Genomic DNA, 23611 nt, shown 5'->3' with positions numbered 1-23611 from the left:
TTATCTTATTTTTAGGCAACAACTTGAGTTTAAAAAAAAGAGTTTCAACTTCATTAAATCGCATTCACCCAATTAATTGAAGATCCTATTTCTAAATAGGAAGTTTTTTTTAAAATGGATTTCAAAAGTTCTCCCAAATTTTCTCTCTTACTTATCTTCTATCTCTAGCCTCTCTTTTTCTTCCTATTCTCTTTATCTTTTTTTTTATATATATATTTTATACTTTATCTGTTCACATCTCTCCCTTTTTATATTTTATATTTTCACTACTTTCTCTCTCTTTCTTATTTTTTTACATTTTATCTTTTATATTTCACATCTCTCACCCTTTTTGTATCATACTTTTTCTCTTTCTCTTTTTTTTTCTTTTATACTGTATTTTCTTTTTAAATCAAAAAATACACTTTATATAAATTGTTTTGTATTTGCATGTTAAATTCATTATTTTTATTTATATATAAGCAAATATTATTTGTATCTGTATGATTCAAGTTGTATAAACATGAACCATTTGATATACATGTATCATTTGAGTAAGATATATATTTATCAAATACAAACTATTTTTATGATCTCAAATATGTATCACATAACTGTTTTTATGACCTCAAATACATAAAAATCCCATAGAACCGTTAACAAATACATTTCTATCATACAAAAGTCACTGATACAATTATACAATTATACAATTATATACAAAAATATATTCCAATTTCAAGAATTCACTGATACAAATATATTTGAATTGTACAAATTCACTTTGTATTGGATACAAATATCAAATGAAACTAAATAATCTAAAGTAAATTTATACATCAATACAAATATACAAATGTATACTCAATTTATACATTAATACAAATATACAGATAAAACATAATTGAAATCAAAGAAATTAGATGAAATAGAATGAAGAAGGGAAGAAAAATAATAAAATAAATATGAAAATACAAATGACACTCTGAATGTACTTTAAACTTATATCTAAGAAAGAAATTAAATATTTCAATCGTAAATCTAAAAACGAAATCTTGTTTAGTGAGAAGCTATGTTGCATCAGACAATTTGGAACATTGATTTATCTTTTTCAATTACTAAGAACAAAACTGAGATTAAGTCTTTTTGAAGCCTTTAGGAAGATAAAAAGAATAATTATGATGTATAAATCATTTGAATATATGTAGAAGTTGAAAGAAAAATTGTAGGAGATAAAATAGGTAAATTAATAGAGATGGAGATTCAAAAAAAAAGTAGAATAAAGCGCATGAAATCAGGGTCTCTAAAAGTATTGTTATTTCTGCTATCTAAAATAATTATGTTAAGGTGTTACTATGTGATCTAATAAAAGGCTTAGGTATACGAAGAGTAATGTTTTCCAAATCTATAATAAGGCCTTCTTTATCAATAATGAATTGATTTATAGGCAGTAATGAGTAACTGTCTGATTGATAGTGGATTTTCTATTTTTCCTTTTTCTATTTTGCCCTTTGTTATGGTTCCTTTATATGCTACCATTTCTTTGTAATATGTCGGTGTGCATCATAAAATTGGTAATGATCTATAATTTCATATTAATTGAGAGATGTGTCAATACATTTTCTTTGTTGCTTCTAAAAAGATATAATTTTATATTATAGTATCTCCTTGATATGATGCATGTAACTGTAAAAAGTATGATACTACAATTTTTAAAAGACCAGACACGAACTTTAAAAGCTAAAACAATTGCAATACAATGGATATTTTCCATATGCAATTTCAATTATGTGTTGTTAAAATATTTAAAAAAATCATCAAAGTAAATTTGTAATATATTAGATGAAAAACATAAGAATAACTTATACCAATTTGTTGATTATTTATAATAGAGATCGAAGTAATATAACAAAAAATAATTAGAAAATATTTATTTCTACCTCCAAAATAAAGAGTATTCACTTTCGATAGCTATTTTAGTAAGGTTATGTTTTACAATGATAATAAATATCAGAAAGGCTCATCATTCAGCAGTTTATGTTTGCTTAATTTTGTTTCGCAATTTATGTAACTCATTATACACATATACTAATATTACTTTTATTATTATCAAACATTGTATCAATGAGTACATATCCATCTTTTTTTCTATACAATAAGAGTCCTTGTTATAAATTTTCTCTAGTACACACACTCAACATCCACCTCATCATCGCATAAAATATGTATACAGTATACTTACATAGAATGTGGATCCACGCATATAATTAAAGACTTCATTTAAATATTTATTTTATCTTACTTCGAGATTTTCTTGTGAATACTTTATTTCCTTGTTGGGTAATGTTTTGTTAAATTTCTGTATTTTTCTTTAAGAAAAAAAAGATGCGTACAAGAGACAAAGCGGATGGTCATACTTTTAATGGTAATTAAACAAAAGTAACAAAAATGCTTATACATCAACTTGATCAAGCTATTATCTCATTTATCCCGCATTCTCTATACTTGATAGCAGCTTTAAAGGATCCAGCCTTATGAATTATGTCACAACATTCACATCTATCAATCTGAAAGAAAAATAATAAATTAAATTAAGAAAACTATAAGGATCATATTAGAGATCTTTTTGTAATTTTCATACAATTAGTAGATGTCGTTTTTCACATTTTTCATATTAGGGAGGGGTGGAGAAAATATGTTATTCAAAATTCCTTAATTCTGCTTAGTATATCTAATAAGTTTTATTTGAATGTATATGATGTATGTTTTACTTAAATTCATCTTTTGGATGAAGTAAAAATAAACATACAAATAAAACATCAACAAATAATAAACTTTAGCAATGCGACCCCACATTTAGAGTAATTGCATTGTTTTGAATATATCTTTTATACTGGAATAACAATTTATGATTTTTTGGTATAATTTGGTTTATTCTTGAATGATTCTCATGAACTAAAAATCAGGTCTGTCATGATTGTAGTCTGTATGGAGTAAAAATCAGATTAGACATGTGGTTTAATTAGGGAAGGAAACGAAAAGATGGATAGGTCAGGTTTGACTCACCGTTGAACAAGAACCAGATATCTCACTTATAAAAATTAGAAGTTATGATCACGTTTGCATAGAAGTCGGATCGATGACAACTGACAATGATTTCACGCGATCAAGCTCTAGCTATGGTATCGAGGGACTAAATATCGTCATGATTGGGTCAAGCTAAGGTCAAAAGTAAATCTATTTTTGAATGATTTGTGTTCCTCTCTCAGCTGTTAAACAATAGATGCAAATGCTAGTAAATGGGAGTCTTCATGGGGCCAAGCTCCAAGAAGCTACTTCCTAAGGTATTAGTTATAAATAACCTCCTAGGAATTAATTGTATGAATCGAATTATCATTCTCTCACTAAGAAATACATTGTTCTTCTATGCTCTCAAGCTCTTAAGTTCTGTTATTTGTTCCAATTCACATCAATAGGATCAAGCATACCTAGTAATGTTGCCAACTATCAACACCAGATCTCGGTTTTGTTCTATTTTTTATCTTGTTATTTCTGTTCAATTATGTATTTCCTATATTTTCTGTTATATTCACATTAATTAAGCAAGTTATGATATAAAATCATGTATTTTGGTCATCTTATTTTGCATGAACTTGAGCCACACTTATAAACCCAACTGTACCATTCTTAAGAGTAAATAATCTGACACCAACTATGATGACATGACAATTACGGTATTATTTTTACCTACTAATCCACTACTAATTTTATTGGTTTCTCTGTGTCATGCAAAATTAAAGTTCACCAATGATGAATCCTAATGAAGAAACATGCTATCCAAAGTTGATCAAGGCAATAACGGCTTACCAGCTCATGAGAAAATTGATGTACTAATTGATTTCGATGGAGATTAGTAATACAGTACCCAAATTTGAAAAAGAGATGGATATGTGAACTTATTCACTTGAGTGGATCATCGAACTTCATGAAGTCATACCTTCAATGACTTGTATAAGGATAAAAGTGATTATGACAGTCAAACTTGGGGAATGACTAAAACTTGTCAGAACTAATATAGATCATAACTCAACAATAGATAGTTAATCCAAGAATTCCAGTCCCTTCTACCATCACTACTCTAGTCTAAGAAACTCCAAGCGAATGTCCAAAATACCTTGGGGGCCGACTTCCAAATAAATAATCAAGAAGGATAGTAGATTCAAAACTGAATATATCAATATATATGCTTTTTCAAATTAGTTCATAAAGTGAGTTAATGATATACATTCCTAGATGGATCAGATTTGGGGTGCACCCCCAATCTAGAAAGATTCAAACTCTTAGAAATACTTATTATTTTCTTATAAATCCAGTGCAACTCCAATACTCATTCTAAATAAATTCAAGATATTGTACATTCTCAATTATGAGGGTGCCACTAATCCACAAAAGCATATAATGATGTGATCCATCACTGTCAATGAAGAAATGCATCATGATCATGATCACTGTAATGTTTCATCTTTTACCATTATATTTATTAACTATTTCATTATTTACTATTTAGTTAGCCTACAAAACTAGTTAATTATTTTTGTATTAGTCAGTTAGTTGAGTTAGTTAGATGGTTAGATGTGAGCTATTGATGAGTTGTCATCGTTAGTTGGGTAAAATATATTTTTCACATATCCATGCTCCATCTATGAATATAAAGATCAGAGCAGTTATTATAAGATTTTTCATTCAGATGACCATTGAATAAAATTTTATCTCTACTTTTTTCACTTTATTTTCAATTTTCTATCTGGTTTATCAATAGAGTTTGAGCTTAGAATATTCAATTATCACATAGTATCAGAGCAGTCGATTGTGGATGTTTAGATAAGTATTTTGATAGAGTAAAGATTCTTACTATTAGTTATTTTCAATTTCAATTTACCTCTTCATTTTCTTCTTCCTTTATCTGAATTGGTTAATGTAGTTTTAAGTGTGTGTGAAGAATTTAGATCTCTTATATTTAAAAGATTAACAGTTTTTGTTGTTCTAATATCAATAATGGTACCTCAAAAAATCAATCAAAAGGATTCGATGTATATCAATCCATCAAATACTTCAGGAGTAGCATTGATTCCTATCAAATTGATATGATCAACGAACTATGAAATTTGAAATATATAAATGACCATTGCATTGTTAGAAAAGAAGAATTATGGCTTCATCACAGGTGCTTGTACAAGAAGATTGTATCAAGATAATCTGCAGGAACAATGGAAAGCGTGTAATGCAATTGTGTTGTCCTGATTGACTAACACAGTGAATGAAGATATCCTTAGTGAAATTTAATATTTACAAGTGCATTTTATGTTTGAACTAATTTGAAGGAGAAATTTGACAAAGTTAATCAAATGCACATCTATCAATTACACAAGGAAATTACTACACTTTAACAAAGTACAAATTATGTTGCACATTACTTCTCCAAATTAAAGATACTTTAGAGTGAATATGATCGTATTATACCACTACCTTCTCGTACATGTACCCTGTCTAAAGAGTATGTAGAACACAGGGCTCAAATGAAGTTAATTTAATTCTTAAGTGGTTTAAATAATTCATATGATCAGGCTAGAAATCAGATCTTATTGAAAAGAGTTACTCCTTCTTTAAGTCAAGCATATGCCATGATAATTAAGGATAAAACACAACACTCAACATGTATGGCTAGTGGTTTTTGTGAAACCAGAACTAGTGGTGATGAATGTTAATAGAAATTCGGGAAAAGAGTATTATAAAGGAACAAAATGTGAATATTGTCATTTCATAGATCACGCTAAAGAGAAATCTATTGGTTATCCCACAAATGGGAAGAATAGGAAAAAGTCTAATTATGGATAAAACAACAACAACGTCAACGGTCAAACAACAGGCCAAACTCATTCTTAAGGAAATAAACATAATGCATATATTGGTGGTTTTGTTGAGCAAGGACATGTTACCTTTTGAAAAATAGGAGAACATCCTTTATCAAATAATGTGTCTAGTGGTGTACGTGATCAGATACAAATGGCCTAATCCATATATAGATCTAATAATGCTTCTTTAGCTAAGGGACCAGTTTTTATTGAGGATAAATACAGACAGATCCGTGTACACATTGATTTGGAATGTGAAATTTAGTAAGAAGGCTAATATAACAGTTATTATAACTTATTTACTGACAAATATTTTTACACAACAATGGATTGTAGAGTTTGGTGCCTCTCATCATATTGTAGCAAATAAAAACCCGTTGCTTAGTAATAATGCATTGGTTAAGTCTTTAAAAGACTAATTACACTTAACTACATGTGATAAGGTGGAAATTAAATGCATTGATGAGCACTATTTTTTGAGGATGACTCTCAGAAGAATATCCTATATATACCAAACTTCAAGTTTAACCTGTTATCAGTTTCTAAAATCACAAGGGAATTACCTTTTATCCTATTTTTTGTGTTTTTAGGACCCCTTTAGTGGTAGGGTAACGGGTATTGGTAGAGATGAAAGTGGTTTGTATATATTCAAGATTAAAGTTGAAATAATAAAGAAGACATATGATTAAAAAAAGGTGTTTGCATGAGAAACAAGGCATGATGTCAGTTTATGGCAAAAGAGACTTGGTATCCCTCTTCTCGGATATGAAACATCTAGATTTGATTCACCATATTAAAGATCATGAGTTACTCAGTGATTGTTCCATCTGTCCATTATCTAAGCACCCTAAGATTTTACATTTTTGTAATTGATTCTAGAGCATCATGAGATTTAAAATTGTCCATATAAACTTGTGGGGACCATATAAGACACCTAATGTAGATAGCAAGTATTACTTTTTTATAGTAGTGGATGACTATAGTAGATTTGTATGGATTCACTTGTTGTAGTTGAAGTTAGAACTATTGTAGCCATTAAAACTTTTTTCTGGATGATTCAAACACTATTTGGTGCTCATGTTAAAGTTTTGAGATCAGATAATAACATTGACTTCTTTAATTCATAATGCATAACTTTATTTGATCATTTAGGAATTCTACATCAAATTAGTTGTCCTCACACACCATAACACAATGGTGTGGTTGAGAGAAAACACAGACATATTCTTATCATTGATATAACTATTAGATTTTAGTCTCATATGCCCATTAGATTTTGGGGATATTACATTAAAGCATTAGTATATCTAATGAATAGGTTGCCTTCTGCAACTCTGAACAATGAAAGTTCATATGAATTATTGTATCTTAAGAAGATAATATTGTCTTACCTAAGGGTCATAAGAGGTTTATACTATATCTCAGTCTTACCTAGAGGATATAAGTTTTCAGAAAGAGTTATTCTTGATATCTTAATAGGATATTCAAAGTTACAAAAGAGTTATTTACTCTTTGATATTCAGTCCAAGAAGTTATCTGTGAATGGAAATGTAATCTTCATAGTAGAATTATTTCCTTTTAGTTAGACCACTACAGGTCATACCAATACTACCAATCAGTCCTCTATTTTGTTAGGATTTTCTTTGGAGGAGGTAGTACATGAGTCTGATCATAGTGATGAAAATGATCTACCTGTAGAGGTACTACATGCTTCTTTTTTTTTCAAGACTAGATATACTTATGAAATTAGATAAAGATATTATTCGACTAAGTCCTATTGAATTTTTTTTATCCACTAGTTTGTCTGTTGAAATGACACCTCTCATAAGGGCTACTAGAAAAACCAAATAACCTACTTAGATAAAGGACTACACCACTGTTGGTATTAATCAGAGTAGCACAAGATATCCCATGATCAACTTCTTCTACTGTGATCATACTACTCCTACATATTAGAGTTACCTCACTAAAGTTTCTGATCTCAAAGAGCCTAAACACTTTAGAGAAGCAGCCAAAGATGAAAAATGGATATAGGCCATGAATCTTAAGATTCAAGCCCTTGAAGACAATAAGACTTCGAAATAGTAGATTTTCCAGAAGAAAAACATGTAGTAGGTTCAAATTAGGTACATGAAATCAAATATCAATCTAATGGTGAGGTAGAAATGTTCAAGGCTAGACTAGTAGCCAAACAATATAGTTATCAAGAGGGTCTAGATTATTATGACAGATTCTCTCCTATAACTAAGATGGTGACAGGTAGATGTATTATTGCCTTATCTAATTCAAAAAGGTGGAGTTTATTTCAAATAAATGTGTATAATGCCTTTCTTCAAGGTGATTTTGATGAAGAGGTATAGATGAAAATTCCTGAAAATTTTAAGAAACATAGTGAAACCAACGTATGCAAGTTGTGTAAGTCACTCTATGGCCCAAAACAAAAATCAATAAAGTGGAACATAAATCTCACTAGTGCCTTGCTTATTTCTGATTTTGTTTAGAGCTTATATGATTACTCATAATTTACTTTCAAGTAGGATGCATATTTGGTGCTTGTTTTAGTATATGTGGAAAACTTACTCATCACTAGTAGTAGTGCATAGTTGATTGATACAAAAAAACAAATACTACATTAGCAGTCAAGTAAAAGGATGTAGGAGATCTTCTAAGGGTTTTATTTTGAATCAAAGAAAGTACATCTTTGAACTTATTTTGATGTTGGCTTGAGTGCCAAGTATGCTAGTATTCATAGAGGATCAAATTTGAGGTTAACATTAGTGGAATATGATCAAGCAAATGGTGTTGCTAGTGATGCTATGCTGCATGATATAATATCTTACCAAAGATTGGTTGGCAATCTCTTTTATGCCACTATAATAGACTAAACATTATCTTTGAAATTTAGACTCTCAACCAATTTATGCAACTTCCTATGAGATCACATTAGGATTTTTCGGCAAAGGTGGTTAGATAATTGAAATGCATAGTTAGATAGGGGTGTGGTTAAAGGTACACTAGCTACAACTCCAACATATTGGTGTGACTCAGATTGGGTAGACTATACCACCATAAAAATATTTATCACTGGGTATATGGTTAAATTTGATTATTCCCTAATCTCTGAAAAATCCAAGAAACAACAAACTGTGTCTAGAAGCTTAGTTAAAGCTGAATATAGAAGTATGGCTTTAGGTGTTGCTAAAATCACTTGGGTATTAAGCTTTTTTACTAAAGTGAGAGTTTCTATTCAGATACAAGTTACAGTCATGAGTGATAGAAAATCAACCATACAATTAGTTGTTAATCTTGTATTCCATGGAGGAACTAAACATATTAAAATTGATTGATATTTTATTAGGGACATAATCAAAGACAAGCTCATTGAGACATCTTACATTACTACTCAACATCAAATTGCAAATTTTTACCAAAGGCTTAGGTCATGCTTGCCATCAGCACCTTGTAGGCAATCTTGGTGTGCTTAATATTTTGCACCCCACCACTTGAGGGGTGTGCTAAATTGTATCATGATCACTAATTATGATCACTGTAATGTTGCATCTTTTACTGTTACATTCATTTATTGTTCCATTAGTTATTGTTTAGTTAGCCTGCAAAACTATTTAGTTATTTTTTTGTATTAGCCAGTTAGTTGAGCTAGTTAGATAGTTAGATGTGAGTTGTTGATGAGCTGTCTTGGTTAGTTGGGTAGAAAATATTTGTCACATTTCATATGCTCCATCTATAAAGCTAAGATCAGAGCTTTTATTGCACTGATTTTTCATATAACCATTGACTAAAATTTTCTCACTACTTTTTTACTTTCTTTCAAGTTTTCTCTCTTGTTCTTTAACAAAGTTTGAGCTTAGAATGCTCAATTTTCACGGTTATGGGGAGTGACCTGGTGTATTGAAGAACCAGAGAGAAAACTTTATACAACTTAGTGGATTCCAGATGCACTGGATATCAACTTTTGAGCAAGTTATATTTAAATCCTATACGTCAATGCACATTCTAAACTTCAATATTAGCCCCATCGAGTTGGTTTCTACCATGAAAATCTTAAAAAGGCAAAATGGATAAAACTGATCCAGTTTGATCCTAATATAAGGGATGCTAGCCTACAGTGTGATTATCATAGGATATATAAATTGTCAACACTTATGAAAGAAAGTGGTCCATCTCTATAAAAATGGTCATTAGAGGGAGGTCTTAAGTAACGATCCAACACCAACTATGGTCAACCCAAAGATAGGAGAGGGAAACCAAAGCTCACTGCCCTATAACACACCATTAACATAGAATTATAAGGGGAGAAAGATAGCTAAATAGTATTATCAATAGCTAAGAAGAAACATATGTTCATTACACACTAAAAGGATAGGCAAAGTACTAGACAGTGACACCATCATATTCAATAATAAAGATACGTAGACTCACCCTAGCTCCCTAGTAAAATCTCTTAAAATATTATATTTTAAATTTATATATATGTATATATATATATATATGCTAAGTCATCCATGTCACTCGGTAATATGATTCAACTTCAGGTTCTTAAATAAAAAAGTTATCCAAAAAATGGTTCGATTATAAATTACTGGTCGAATTTAACATGGCGAGTGGTACTTAGAACTGGAAGAAGCCATCCACTTCATTGACTTCCCTAAGAGAAAGATATATTTGGGTATGGTACTTAGTCCTAAACTCAGTACAAACTCATTGATTTTCTTAAATCTAAAGCTAATTATTTTGCATGGACATACTTATATGACAAGTATCGAGTCATAGATAGTAACTCATAATCTAAGTATAAACACTAGTTACTTTCAGTGAAGCAAAAGTTCTCAATAGCCATGCTCCAAAATAGGGTTTTTATTAAAGAAAAGGTAAAAAAAATTAAATATAGGATCTATACAAGAAGTGAAATAATTTTGATTGATTAGGAAATGTAGTGGTAGCACCAAAAAGCTAAATATGTTTAGAATGTGCACTGACTTAAAGGCTTTAAATGCAACTTGATCAAAAATTGATATTCAGTACATCTAGGATCTACCAATTTGTATAAAGATTTTAAACAACATTATTGGTGTTGGAGCATTGAAGTTGTTATATCATTTTTTTTGGTTGTGATTAAATTACCAACATATAAAGGTTGAGCATTGAAAACCTAGGGTTCTAGCTCAGACCATCAAGATTCTACAACAAAAGTGAGAGATGATTAATATAAACTTTGTTGTGGGCTTACCCAGCATGAAGATCAAGTATCATTTGATATGAGTATGAATAAACTTACAAAATGCATTCAATTTCTTCATATGAAGACAATAGATACGACAACCCATTCTACTAAGTTGTACTTGAAGGATCTATCGAGGTTTCATGGACATCTGTCATCTATTATTTTAGATAGAGGTACACAATTCTCTACTAACTTTTCGAAGTCATCCCGAGTGTTTGGGGGATTGTATTATTTTAAGTACTGCTTTCTATCTCCAGATATATAGGTAGACAGAAGGGAATTTTTAGACTTTAAGAATATGTTGAAGGTATGTGTGATTAATTCTAGAATAACTAGGATGAATATTGGTCTCTTGTTAAATTTTCTCACAATAACAACTATCAAGCGAGCATCAAAATGAATTCATATTAGGATCTTTATGAGTGGCCTTGCATATCTCTAATTAGTAGGTTTAACCTTGATAAGTTGAACTATTGATTCCTAACCTAATCTGTATGGTATTGAGAAATTAAATATTATTGTGCATCGACTTAGGAATGCTCAAAATTGAAAGAAATATTACTAATATATATGAGATGTTGCGAATTATAATTTATCATTGGTGACAGGGTATTTTTAAAGGTTTTGCCTATAAAAGGTTTAATGCATTTTGGCACGAAAAATAAACTTAAGTCCATAATTCATTGTCCTCTGTGAAATCCTGTGAAGGTTTGGAAGGTGGCATATGAGTTAAAATACCATTCAAAATGTCCACGATACATTTTACTCTTTCATGTGTCTATCTTAATATTTTATAGGCATAATCCTTCTCACACTATGTCTCATGAAGAGATTAAAGTGAATGAGTATCTGTCTTACAAAGAAGAGCATGTATAGATTAGATCCTTCAGTTAGTCTATTGGAAACTAATTATATTACATCGATTAAGATCTTGAGGCCATAATCATAATATTGAAGAAGATAATTCAGAGGTTGATGAGGATATTGAAAGAAGATATCCTCACTTCATCCTAATTTAAGATATGTGTTAAGCCTTTTCACTATCATATGCTTGCAACATTTGCTAGTGGCATAGGTCATATTACTTCTTGAGAAGACTCGATCACTAATCCAAGATTTCTTTTTTGATCTTTAGGTGTTATGGGGATGGGAGACATCATGAAAGCATAGCAATATTACAATAACAATAGTTTTCTTACTGAGAAGGATTGGGCTTCACATTTTGGAGAATAAAATCCCACTAACTTGGCTTCTTAATATGAAGGATGGCTTGCCAATTTAGTTAAATAGTAAACTGAATCATAAAAGTAAAATCGTTTCCCTATAAACATGGGCTGGATTTTCCTACCCAAGCTACAAGAAAATTTTTACACTACTAAAAGATTTATTTGTAATGGATCTCAAAAAAACATTATAATTGCAACAAGTTAACTTGCATAGTATTTCCTTACCCCAAAACTCCACAAAGGATGATCTTTGTATCCCTTTTAGAGAGAATAAAAAGAGACTACTTTAGAAAATAAATATTTTATTTATATCACAATAATGTATCAGAAGAGAAAAAGCTAATAGACGATTCCTAACTATTCCTTACCTTCCGTTATATAGGAGTAGGAAAACAAGTACAGGATACCCTGATTTCTAAAACTAGTAAACTTTATTTTATATGACACACCTTTATAACATAAATTATTTAAAGTACATGGCACTCTTTTCTTAAAAATTGAGCCCCATAAAAATATGAAGGAGAACAATAAAATAAAAAAACACAATCTAAGCAGAACACAACATCTACAAATATGTGAAGTTGTAATATATACATGGGAGGCATCTGGTAGTATGTAACAGTAGGGTCCACTTTAGTCTTCTTTTGAGTAGTATGTGTAAAAGGGAGGGTAATAAGGATGAAAATAGGTGTATAAACAGAAGTTGGATAAGCAACTTGTATGCAGGTGGACAGGCAAACTTTTCAAGAAAGATTTATTTTAACATAGGTATTAAACTGTTGTGGGTAGTTTGTGGAGCTAAGATTTGAATTTTTTACATATCTCATCAAACATCATCAAATATGGTGTAGTACTTGAAAGTATTTATGGCACACTTTTGTATCCTTCCCCCATCCACTAGCCAATGCCATATTTATTTTTTGAAAAGCTCTATCTTATCTAGGCTTTTTATTGACCTTATATATTAACTTTTTCTATTGGATGGACCTACTACATTGTGCTCCCATTTTTGTAAGGGAACATTTAGTTTTATCTTGTTGAAGGCTTGAGTGGTTTCATCTCTGGTGATCCTATGAAACTTAATACTACTTTGTCATTTGTCGAACCTTTTTCTAGTGGGATGGTTATTGGTTTAGATCCATCATACCCATTTTTTGGCCATATCTCTTTTTCAATGCATTTATTTTATTGAAAGATTATTCTTTTTGCTTCATAATATTCACCTTTTAAGGATAAAATAAAAATGAAAAACTTCCGATGGAAAAAAAATTTTGATTGATCCTAGACCTTATTGTTAATGATTTCCAACAGGCGATGTAGCATGAATATCTTGACATCATTGAGATCTTTAAAACATTTAACCCGATATCTTTGTGGTTTGAACCAAAGTAGAAACATTTGATAGCAATTTGGATTCTATCAAAATCCCCAAATAGATTACAGTTTAACTTTATGAGGCTATAGTATTAATGATATAAGTACCAAAAGATCCATAAGAGTTCTTAAGGGAAGTCACTAGAGAATGGTATGAGCACATGGCATAACAAAAATTCTATATGAACTCCAAACGAATTAAAGATAGATATTCCATATTTTTTGAAAACTCATAGCTCATATAAAGTCCTTATTCCTATAAGGATGGATGGATCAAATGGGTCCATGCACTCTTTGAATAACTCTCGTGGATGATTTGCCATTTTAAAGGAAATTGTTCTTGGTGTGTTAAGCATAAAATATGGTTAGATGGCTTCTCTTTGATCTGCTCTTTGTTAATGATGTTGAATAACCTCGAGACTTTGATGGCTTGAATTGATTTTGTAAAGTTATTACCTAAGTTCTGGTCTCCCAACGATTCTGAGATTTTTATAAATATTAAAACCAATAATGAGGTCTTTTGTGGAAACATCAGAACTAAGTAACTTGGTCCTAAATAATGATCTTGGAAAGACTTCAGTCGTGATAAGATCATTTATGATAACCCTAGTAGTGAAGATACCTTTTTCATATAGTATTGAAATTCTTGAAATAAGGAATCCATTGATCTTCTGGAAGGACAACTAGGTTTAACATTAAAGATGCCGCATTAATATTTATGAAAGTTATCGCCTGGATCGGTTTAATCAATTTAGATATATAGATATCTAGTTGGATATGAAGGGCTTCTACATCTGAGATGATATTGATTTCTTCTTCCTTTACTTTAGACATTTGGTAATGGTCATGCCCATATTCCTTATAGACATTTATATCGAAGAGAGTTTACTTTGCTAGTTCTTAATTTAATGAGAAATTGACTCAAGATCATCATCTCTACTATGATAGATGGATGTTTGATCTCCTATCTCATCAAGAATCTAGATAGACTTGTTGGACCATCTAGATTAAGGAAAATCCATTGTGTAATATCTAACCTTATTGTAGAAGAAACATCTTTCATTTTTTTGGAAATTTCCAGGGCTTTTTCTAAAGTACATAGTACACCTGGTGAACTTGGATCTCCATTCTAGTGGATTCGAATCATCTTTATTTTTTGTATCTTCCTTGTTATTTAGTAATAGGGAAAAAGTAATTTGATTTTATGACTAGATTATATTTACCACATGCTCTATCTAGTGATGCATTGTTTTGTAAGATCTGCTTCAAAATAAATATTTTTGTGCAAATATCACTCAGTAAAAGATTTCTTACCAGTGGTTTCTTAATACAAGTATCTTTGCCTACCTCAAAATATATTTTTGCTATTTTTTGAAAGTGGATAAATGATATCTCAACCAAATTACACATACTTCATTTCAAAGAATTTTCTTAGCAGCTTTTCTTATCTTTGGCATATATCTTCATAGTAGACTTCGTGTAGGACTGATGTTGAAATCAAACTATTGGGATTTAAAAAATATTTTTTATCTTGTATCTCAAGTGAATTTCACCAATCTCTGAGAATTTCAGAGAACGTTAAAGTGAATTCTGACAGTATTATGTACTTTTCTTGTTCAACAATATTTTTATCACTATTCAAGTAAATAAATCTTGGATCCTTTGAGTCCTGGTTGAAATCTTGGTATCATCAAGAGTGAATGTAAGAAATCTAGTTTCAATAAATTTTTATGTTGTTGGTTCTGATTTTTTTCTGTTATTAGCTCATTTACTATTCTATCTTTATTATCATATACTTCAGAGACTTATAATTCTTTTATGCTGATTCATTGCTATGGGTGGATAGTATTTTTCAGATAAGCCAAGTGAGGAATCTTCACTTGCCTCAAAGATTTTTTGTCATCATATGAATATGTACATTGCTCAAAGTACTCTTTGATAGGATTACTATCATATGAATCTTGAGTATTGGATATAAGGATATTATTTACCTGTAGGCTATAGAGGTCTGGGATAACTTGATGTAATAAAGTCAATTCATCTTTCGACATAGTATGATTGAGATGATTAAGTCATCATTTGGAATAAACATAATCTGAAATCATTAAGTGTTCTTGGTCTGGATCTTCTGGACTTTCTCCAAATTCTTTTTCTTAATTGCTTTTAAACTACAATAGAGTCTTTTCTTTACAGAGAATGAAGAACTCAACAAAGCTCACAGTGAATATACAAGATGGTTGGGTATACAAGACAATCTGTTTAGGCAAAAAGCTCGAATAAAATGGTTTGAAGAGGGTGACAAGAACACTAAGTACTTTCATTCCATTCTAAAGAACAAGAGAAGGAGACCTCATATCCAGAGAATTCAAAATCATAAAGGAAGTTGGGTCCATAGTAGTGACAAAGTAGCAAAAGTTTCTAAAAGACACTTTAAAAATCTATTCAATCTACCAGGCCTAAAGATTCATGATGGAATATTGAACACCATTACACCTTGTATTTCAGAAGATGACAACCACATGTTAACTTGTATCCCTGATGGTGATGAAATTAAGAAGGTCGTATTTGATATGTCTCCAGAAAGTGCTGCAGGTCCAGACGGCTTCAATATAAGTTCTATCAGTGTTGTTGGGAGATTATCAAACCCGACATCATTGAGTTTGTTCAACATTTCTCCAGAGGAGGTAACATCACTAAATTTTTCTCCCATACTTGTGTAATTCTTATTCCCAAAAATGATGCGCCTAAGAGCTTCTCTGAAATGAGACCCATTAGTCTCACTATTTTCTCTAATAAAATTATCTCTAGAATCTTTGCCACTCGGCTTAGTCTGTTGTTACCTTTCTTAATTTCTGAGAACCAAAGTGGCTTTGTTAAAGCTAGACTTATTACTAAAAATGTTTTGTTAGCACAAGAAATTGCGCAAGATATCACTAAGTATAACAAAGGTGGTAATATGATAATTAAGTTGGATATGGCTAAAGAATATGATAGGATGTCCTGGTCTTTTCTAACTGCTGTTCTTACTAGATTTGGTTTCTCTTCTGTGGTACTCTATTATTATAAATGGTGTTAGACATGGCTTCTTTTCTTTCTCTCAAGGTTTGAAATAAGGTGATTCCTTATTTCCATCTCTATTTATTTTAGGAGCTGAAGTTCTTACTAGAATGTTGAATAAATTAAATCACCATCCCAATTTTAGTCCTTTCTTCATGAATCATAATGGCCCTATTATAAATAATCTGGCATATGCTGATGACATTATGATCTTCATGGGTGGTAATAATAAGTCCACTAAATTGGTTATATGATGTATAAGTGATTATGAAAAGATCTCTGGTCAAAAGGTTAACTGTGATAAAAGTTTTTTCATAACTCATCCCAAAGCTTCTGCAAGCAGAATCAATAGAATGGGGAGAATGACTAATTTCATGGACAAGAGTTTTCCATTTAATTATCTTGGCTGTCCAATTTTCTTAGGAAGAAAATTAATTGCTTACTTTGATTGTATGGTTGACAAAGTGGTTAACAAGCTAAGAGAATGGCAAGGTAATATGCTCTCCTCTGGGGTAGATTAATTCTTATTAAACATGTATTGCAATCACTTCCCATTTACACTTTGTCTGCTCTACGCCCTTCAAAGGGCACCCTCAATCTTATTGAAAAATATTTCTCTGACTTCTTTTGGGGGTCCTCCGAAGATAAGGCTAAGTATCATTGGTGTGCTTGGAAGAAGATGTGTTAGCCTCAGGATGAAGGAGGTATTGGAATCAGGAGCATGGAAGAGATAAGTACCACTCTGGCTATTAAAAGATGGTGGAGATTCAGAACCGTCCTATCTCTCTAGGGAGATTTTTGAATGCTAAGTATTGCAGTAGAGTGCATTCTATCGCAAGGGTTACTACCAATAATACTTGACAATGTTGGAGAGAAATGATGCACATTAAATACTTGGCAGAACCAAACATTATCTGGCACATCAGATAAGGAAATAGTAATTTTTGGTGGGATAATTGGTCTGGCATAGGGGCTTTAGCCAGACTTACTTAGGGAAGATATTATTATTCTAAAGTCTCTGTTAAGAATTTCATTATTAATGGAAAATGGGATATTTCTAAACTAACTAATATTTTAACCGCGGTAATAATTCAACACATTCTAATTGTGCCTATTGGAGATAGGAATGAAAAGTATTATGCTATATGGAACAAAAGTGAGGATGGACAATACTCCAACAAGTCAGCTTGGAATTCTATCAAGTACATCAAAGAGATAACTTTTGATACAAGCATGGTATGGCATTCCTGTCTCCCTTTTAAAACTTCCTTTATTGCTTGGAGGTTATTACTTGGTAAGTTGCCTATTGTTAAAACTTTCACCGATTTAACTAATAAATGTAATTGTTGTACTAACTCTCAATACGAGACCATGTCACATGTTTTTTTAGGAGAAGAAGCTGCTAAAAAAGTGTAGATGCATTTCTCCAGCAATATGGAAGTGGACTTTAATCCACGTAGCATCAGACATGTCACTCAAGCTTGGTGGAACACAAACTCTAGAAACAGAGTTCATAGACTGATGCTCAACATCACCCCAATAGTTATCATCTGGGAAATATAGAAAGCATTCAGTGCATACAAGTATGGAGACCAAAAACATATTTTCCTGGCTAGGATGATTTACTAAACCCAAAGAACTATCATAATTGCTTTAAACAAGATATTTCTAATGTTCAATATTAACATGCCACTGCATACTGTTTGTGACTTAATAAAAAAGCTAAGACCCATTCCCAATTGGAAGATTGTTTGCTGAAAGAAGCCAATGACAGGTAGAGTGAAACTTAACACCGACGGAAGATATCTTCATGATTCTGGGAAAGCAGGTGGAATAATCAAAAACAAAGATGGAGACTTGCTAATGGCTTTTTCGGTTTTGGTTGTTTGTAATAGCAACAACATGGCAGAGATATTGGAAACTAGTTATGGTGTTAATATTTGTCTAAGTTTGGGTTTCATAAAACTAGATTTGAAACTGGACTCGGAGATTATCACGAGAATGTTGCAAAATAAAGTCACCGACAACCTGAAGCTTAAGAGAAAGTTGGATGAGATCTTGAGCAAGTTGAGTAGAATGAATACAAAAATTAATCATTGCTTCAGGGAAGAAAATCATGTGGTAGATAGCTTACCTAAGATTGCCTCGAGCAAGAATATCAGGCTTCATTTTGACTTGGTCCAGGCCTTGCCTAAGGAAATGAGGGGTCACTATCAATTAGACAAACAACAACTCCCTAATCTTAGGATTAGATATGAAAAAACTATTATTTTGTTAGTTAGGCTTTGGTTTGTTAGAATAGGCTCCCTGTATTTAGTCCTACTCCCTTGAGTTTTGACTAAATTGGTTAACCAGTCAAGTGTTGTATTTCTTAAGGTCAGGCGAAGCCTCCATCCGTGTAATTCTTTGCTGAAATACAATGGACACTACCATCTGGTAGTTTAACCAAAAATAAAAGAGTCTTTTCTTTCCCACACTGATTTTGTAATGTCAAATTCATATTGATATTTTTATTTTTGGTAAAAGACATGGGTGCTTGTGAATTAGAAATGTAAGCAGAAAAGAAATGGTCCAACTTTGGTACTGGATATATTTGTAACGACATTAGAAAGAAGGTGAGTTTTGTAGGGTAACTTTGGGGGGTTTTGTGGTTCAAAGGAACCATATTTCAATTGCTAGATTTTTTTCTCTAAAGTAGCCATCTTTTAATTGTTGGTTAAAAAGTGAAAAAGTGAGGTACCTGGTAGATAGATCTCGAATTGCATGTTTCTTAGTCACAGTTCTAGGGCTTTGATAAGTCCATTATGTTGAGCGCTTATTCAATTTTCTTCTCTATTTTCTATACCTTACTCATCATCTTGTTTTGTATGTGAGCAACAATACCAAGGGAATTCAATTGAAAATTGTATGTGATTTAGTTGCAATTCCAACGCTTTAGTAAGTCCAACATGTTGATAAGATGCTTTCTCAACTCTTTTCTCTATTGTTAAGAGAAAGCACAAAACAAGTCTCAGATGATGACCTGAGCCAAGACCCATGGCCAAGCCTCACGGGTCATCACTTGGGTCAAAACGGACTCCAATGCTTTTTCACACAATTTTAAAAGAGATGATTGATCTTTTTCCATTCTTTTAACATCAAACCTATATTTTTTAAGTTACTCCAAGGCTGATATTAAGTTTAAAATTACCCTAATTCCCTATTACACAAAATCATTTGATACTTAACCTCAAGAAGAGAAAAAAATGATTATTATTCTTCCAAGGCGAACTAGGGTTCATCTCTTTCAAGATCCAAGTTCAAAGAATTCACTAGGTTTCCATCTCCAGATATGTGAGATTTCATCAATAGATTCTGTTTCACCATTAAGTCCCAAAGTTAACTCAGTTCATCAAGTTTAATTTACCCTTCAACCTCGGGTTTCCATGAAAAGTGTGAATTTCCTTAGCTTTTAGTTTCTTGCTACGACTAAACAATGAATATATGTTTTTCCATAATTTGAGAATATTTGGATATGCATGACTATGAACTCTCATTATACTGATAAATTCTTGATTCTTCGGCTTGAGTTATTAAATTTTTTACTACATTCAGTTTATAGAATTGTCATAGCAGTTGAATTCTTCAGCTATAGTGGATTATGAACACCCAATGACCCAGGATTTCATACGTATATTTATAAATATTCAATCCTTTAGTTTTCATAATTTGAATGCTTTGAGATAAAGTACTTATTTTCACTTTTCTAAATATTAATATTATTAAGCATTCTAATTATCAGTTGTATTCTAATTTCAAAAGTGTTGGTCACATTCTCTCGGATGAAAAAGCAAGTTCAAGCAATGATTCGATCTCTTCCCAATAGTTGGGAACAACTGAAGTTCAACTTAACCCACAATGACAACATTAAAACTTTTTTTGATGTTGCACATCACATTGAACTTGAAGATAAGTGGCTTGGTGCTGCTAAAGCTGCTTCTAATACCTTTATGGTAGAATCAAGTGGTAAGAACTCTTTAGGATTCAAGCGTAAGAATAAGTGGAAAAAAACAGAAGGGTAAAGAGATCGAAGAAGGACCCTCTGAGAAAAGAATAAGCCAAACTTCAAGAAGGAAAAAAAATTTTCAAGAAGAAAGACAAGAGCAAGATGAAGTGCTACAATTGCCAAAATCTGGGGCATTTTGCTCGTGAATGTCCTGAAGGTAAAAAGGTAGCATTTCTAAATGCATCTCTAAGTGCTATATATGTTTCTAGCACTATTTTATTAACTGAATCTTATCCTATATAGATTGTAGACTCAGGAGCCACCGACCATGTGAGTTGAGATCGAGAAGCATTTGTGGAGTTCCATCTAGTTTCACCTGGATCAAGGTTGATCTATGTAGGAAATAATGCAAGACTTGAAGTCAAAGAGATTGGCACTTGCAAAGTAGATTTGCGTGAAGGTCGGTCTTTAATGTTGCATGACGTCCTATATGCTCCAGAAATTCGACGAAACTTAGTATCTGTGTCTGTTCTCTTAGATGTTGGTTTTCATTTTTTCTTTAGTCGTAATTGTGTAAGAATTACTCTAGATAATATTTTTTATGGTTTTGGACATCGCTATGACCACTTATTATTTTAGATTGTAATCCTTCAACTTATAATTATTATGTTGACTGCTGTGTAATGCCGTGCTATTCTAGTAATAATGATGTTGAATTACTTACATGGCATGCTAGATAGGGTCACATAGGGCAAGATCGAATGAATAGATTGGAAAAGAAAGGACATATAGGTTCTTTCTCCAAAATTGAAATGTTAACTTGTCAAAACTGTCTTGCCGAAAAAATTATACGTAAACTATTTGGGAAGGCTAAAAAAGCCGAATTCCCATGATAATTAATCCATTATGATATCTGTGGTCCAATGAATATGAGGGCAAGGACTGGTGCTTCATATTTCATTACATTTATTGATGATTTCACATGCTTTGGTTATGTCTATTTCATATCTCATAAACCAGAAGCACTTGAATGCTTCAAAAGATATATGAATTAAGCTGAGAATCAATTAGTCAAAAGTATAAAAACATTAAAAACCGATAGAGGTCATGAATATTTGTCAAAACAGTTTGAAGAACTGTGTATTGGAAAAGGCATTATCAGATAATTGACTATTCCTTATACAGCTCAACAAAATGGTATAGCCGAAAGAAGGAATAAAATATTGTTGGATATGACAAGGTCTATGATGGCGCAGGCAAATTTACCAATCTCTTTCTGGGGAGATACGTTATTAACTGCAAGCCTACATATTGAATAAAGTGCCTTCTAAATCAGTAACTTCTACTCCTTATGAATTATGGACTGGTAATAAACCAAACTTTAATGATCTACGACCTTGGGGTTATGTAGCATATATTAAAGATCGTTTTGGTAAATTTGGAAAACTAAGTCCAAAAGGAAAGAAATGTATCTTTATAAGATACTCTGAACACTCCAAAGGATATGCGTTCATTGGTGAATTGGAAGATGGAAGTACGACTGAAATTGTATCACGAGATGTCACATTCCTAGAAAATAATTTTTCAAAAAGGAATGAAATAAAGGAAAATGAGCCTCTTTACGAAATGTTGAATTCAGATGACCAAATAATGTCGCAGGACATGCTTGATAATTCAATTGATCAAGAAATAATTCCTGGTCTAAGTGGGAGTTGTGCATCCCAAAATCCTATTGAGGAATCTGAACTTCAATTATGTAAGAGTACCAGAAAAGGTGTTCCTAAACTATCTTATGAGATTGAGAATTACGTCTTTCTGGTATCTACCACAGAATTAGATGAACCTAATTTTGTGATTGAGGCTTTATCGAGTCCTAAAAAGGATTAATAGATTGAAGCGATGAAAGAAGAATTAGAGTCCATGAAAGTCAATAAAGTCTAGGATCTAGTTGATCTTCCTTTTGGGCGTAAATCTATTGGGAACAAATGGATTCTCAAAGTCAAACGCAAATCAGATGGATCAATAGAAAGTCATAAAGCACGATTGGTGGCAAAAGATTTTACTCAAGAAGCTGGAATAGATTATGAGGAAACTTTTTTGCCAGTTGTGAAATTCACCTAAATTCGTATGCTTTTGTCTATAGTTGCATGTTTAGATTTAGAATTACATCAAATAGACATAAAGACCGCTTTTCTCAATGGAGAACTAAAAGAGAAAATCTACATGGAACAACCTCTAGGTTTTGTTGTTAAAGGCCAAGAAAAGAAGGTTCGTAAATTAAACAGATCAATATATGGCCTTAAGCAATCTTCAAGGCAGTGGTACCTGAGATTTCATAAGGAAGTGAGTTCATTTGAATTCACCATGATCGATGAAAACCATTGCATCTATGTGAAAAAGTCCAATGAAATGTTTGTAATTCTTTCGCTTTACGCAGATGATATTTTATTAGCCGAAAATAATTTAGAGTATGTAAAAACTGTGAGGTCATGGCTTTCAAAGTCATTTGATATGAAAGATATGGGTGAAGCAGACTATATATTGAGTGTTAAAATCCAAAGAAACCATTCCAATAAAATTTTGAGTCTATCTCAAAAAACATACATAATGAAAATTTTGGAACGCTTTCAAATGAATAGTTTCAAATTCATGGATACTCCTATAGCAAGAGGTGAAACTTTAAGCCTTAAAATGTGTCCAAAGACTGAAAAAGAAGAAAAAGACATGTCTCGAGTACCATATTCCAGTACAGTTGGGAGTTTGATGTACGCTATGATGTGTACTCGCCCAGACATTTATTATGTCGTAGGTCTGGTTAGCAGGTATCAATCTAATC

At 31.7% G+C, this 23611-nt stretch overlaps 1 protein-coding gene across 1 annotated transcript in view; it reads right to left on the bottom strand.

Annotated features, from left to right (window-relative positions):
• Positions 1–2057: 2057 nt before the first annotated feature.
• Positions 2058–23611, bottom strand: part of LOC107848712 — a 45832-nt gene continuing 24278 nt past the window's right edge. Inside the window, exon 3 of the mRNA XM_016693480.2 lies at positions 2058–2546. Within this exon, the coding sequence (XP_016548966.1) occupies positions 2448–2546 (99 nt within the window). The 3' untranslated portion in view covers positions 2058–2447. The remainder of the gene's footprint in view (positions 2547–23611) is intronic.

The sequence above is a fragment of the Capsicum annuum genome, chromosome 11 (assembly GCF_002878395.1).
Source record: "Capsicum annuum cultivar UCD-10X-F1 chromosome 11, UCD10Xv1.1, whole genome shotgun sequence".
NCBI lineage: Eukaryota > Viridiplantae > Streptophyta > Magnoliopsida > Solanales > Solanaceae > Capsicum > Capsicum annuum.
The sequence above is the reverse complement of the archived record's forward strand: the minus strand, read 5'-3'. Positions and strand labels throughout refer to the sequence as shown.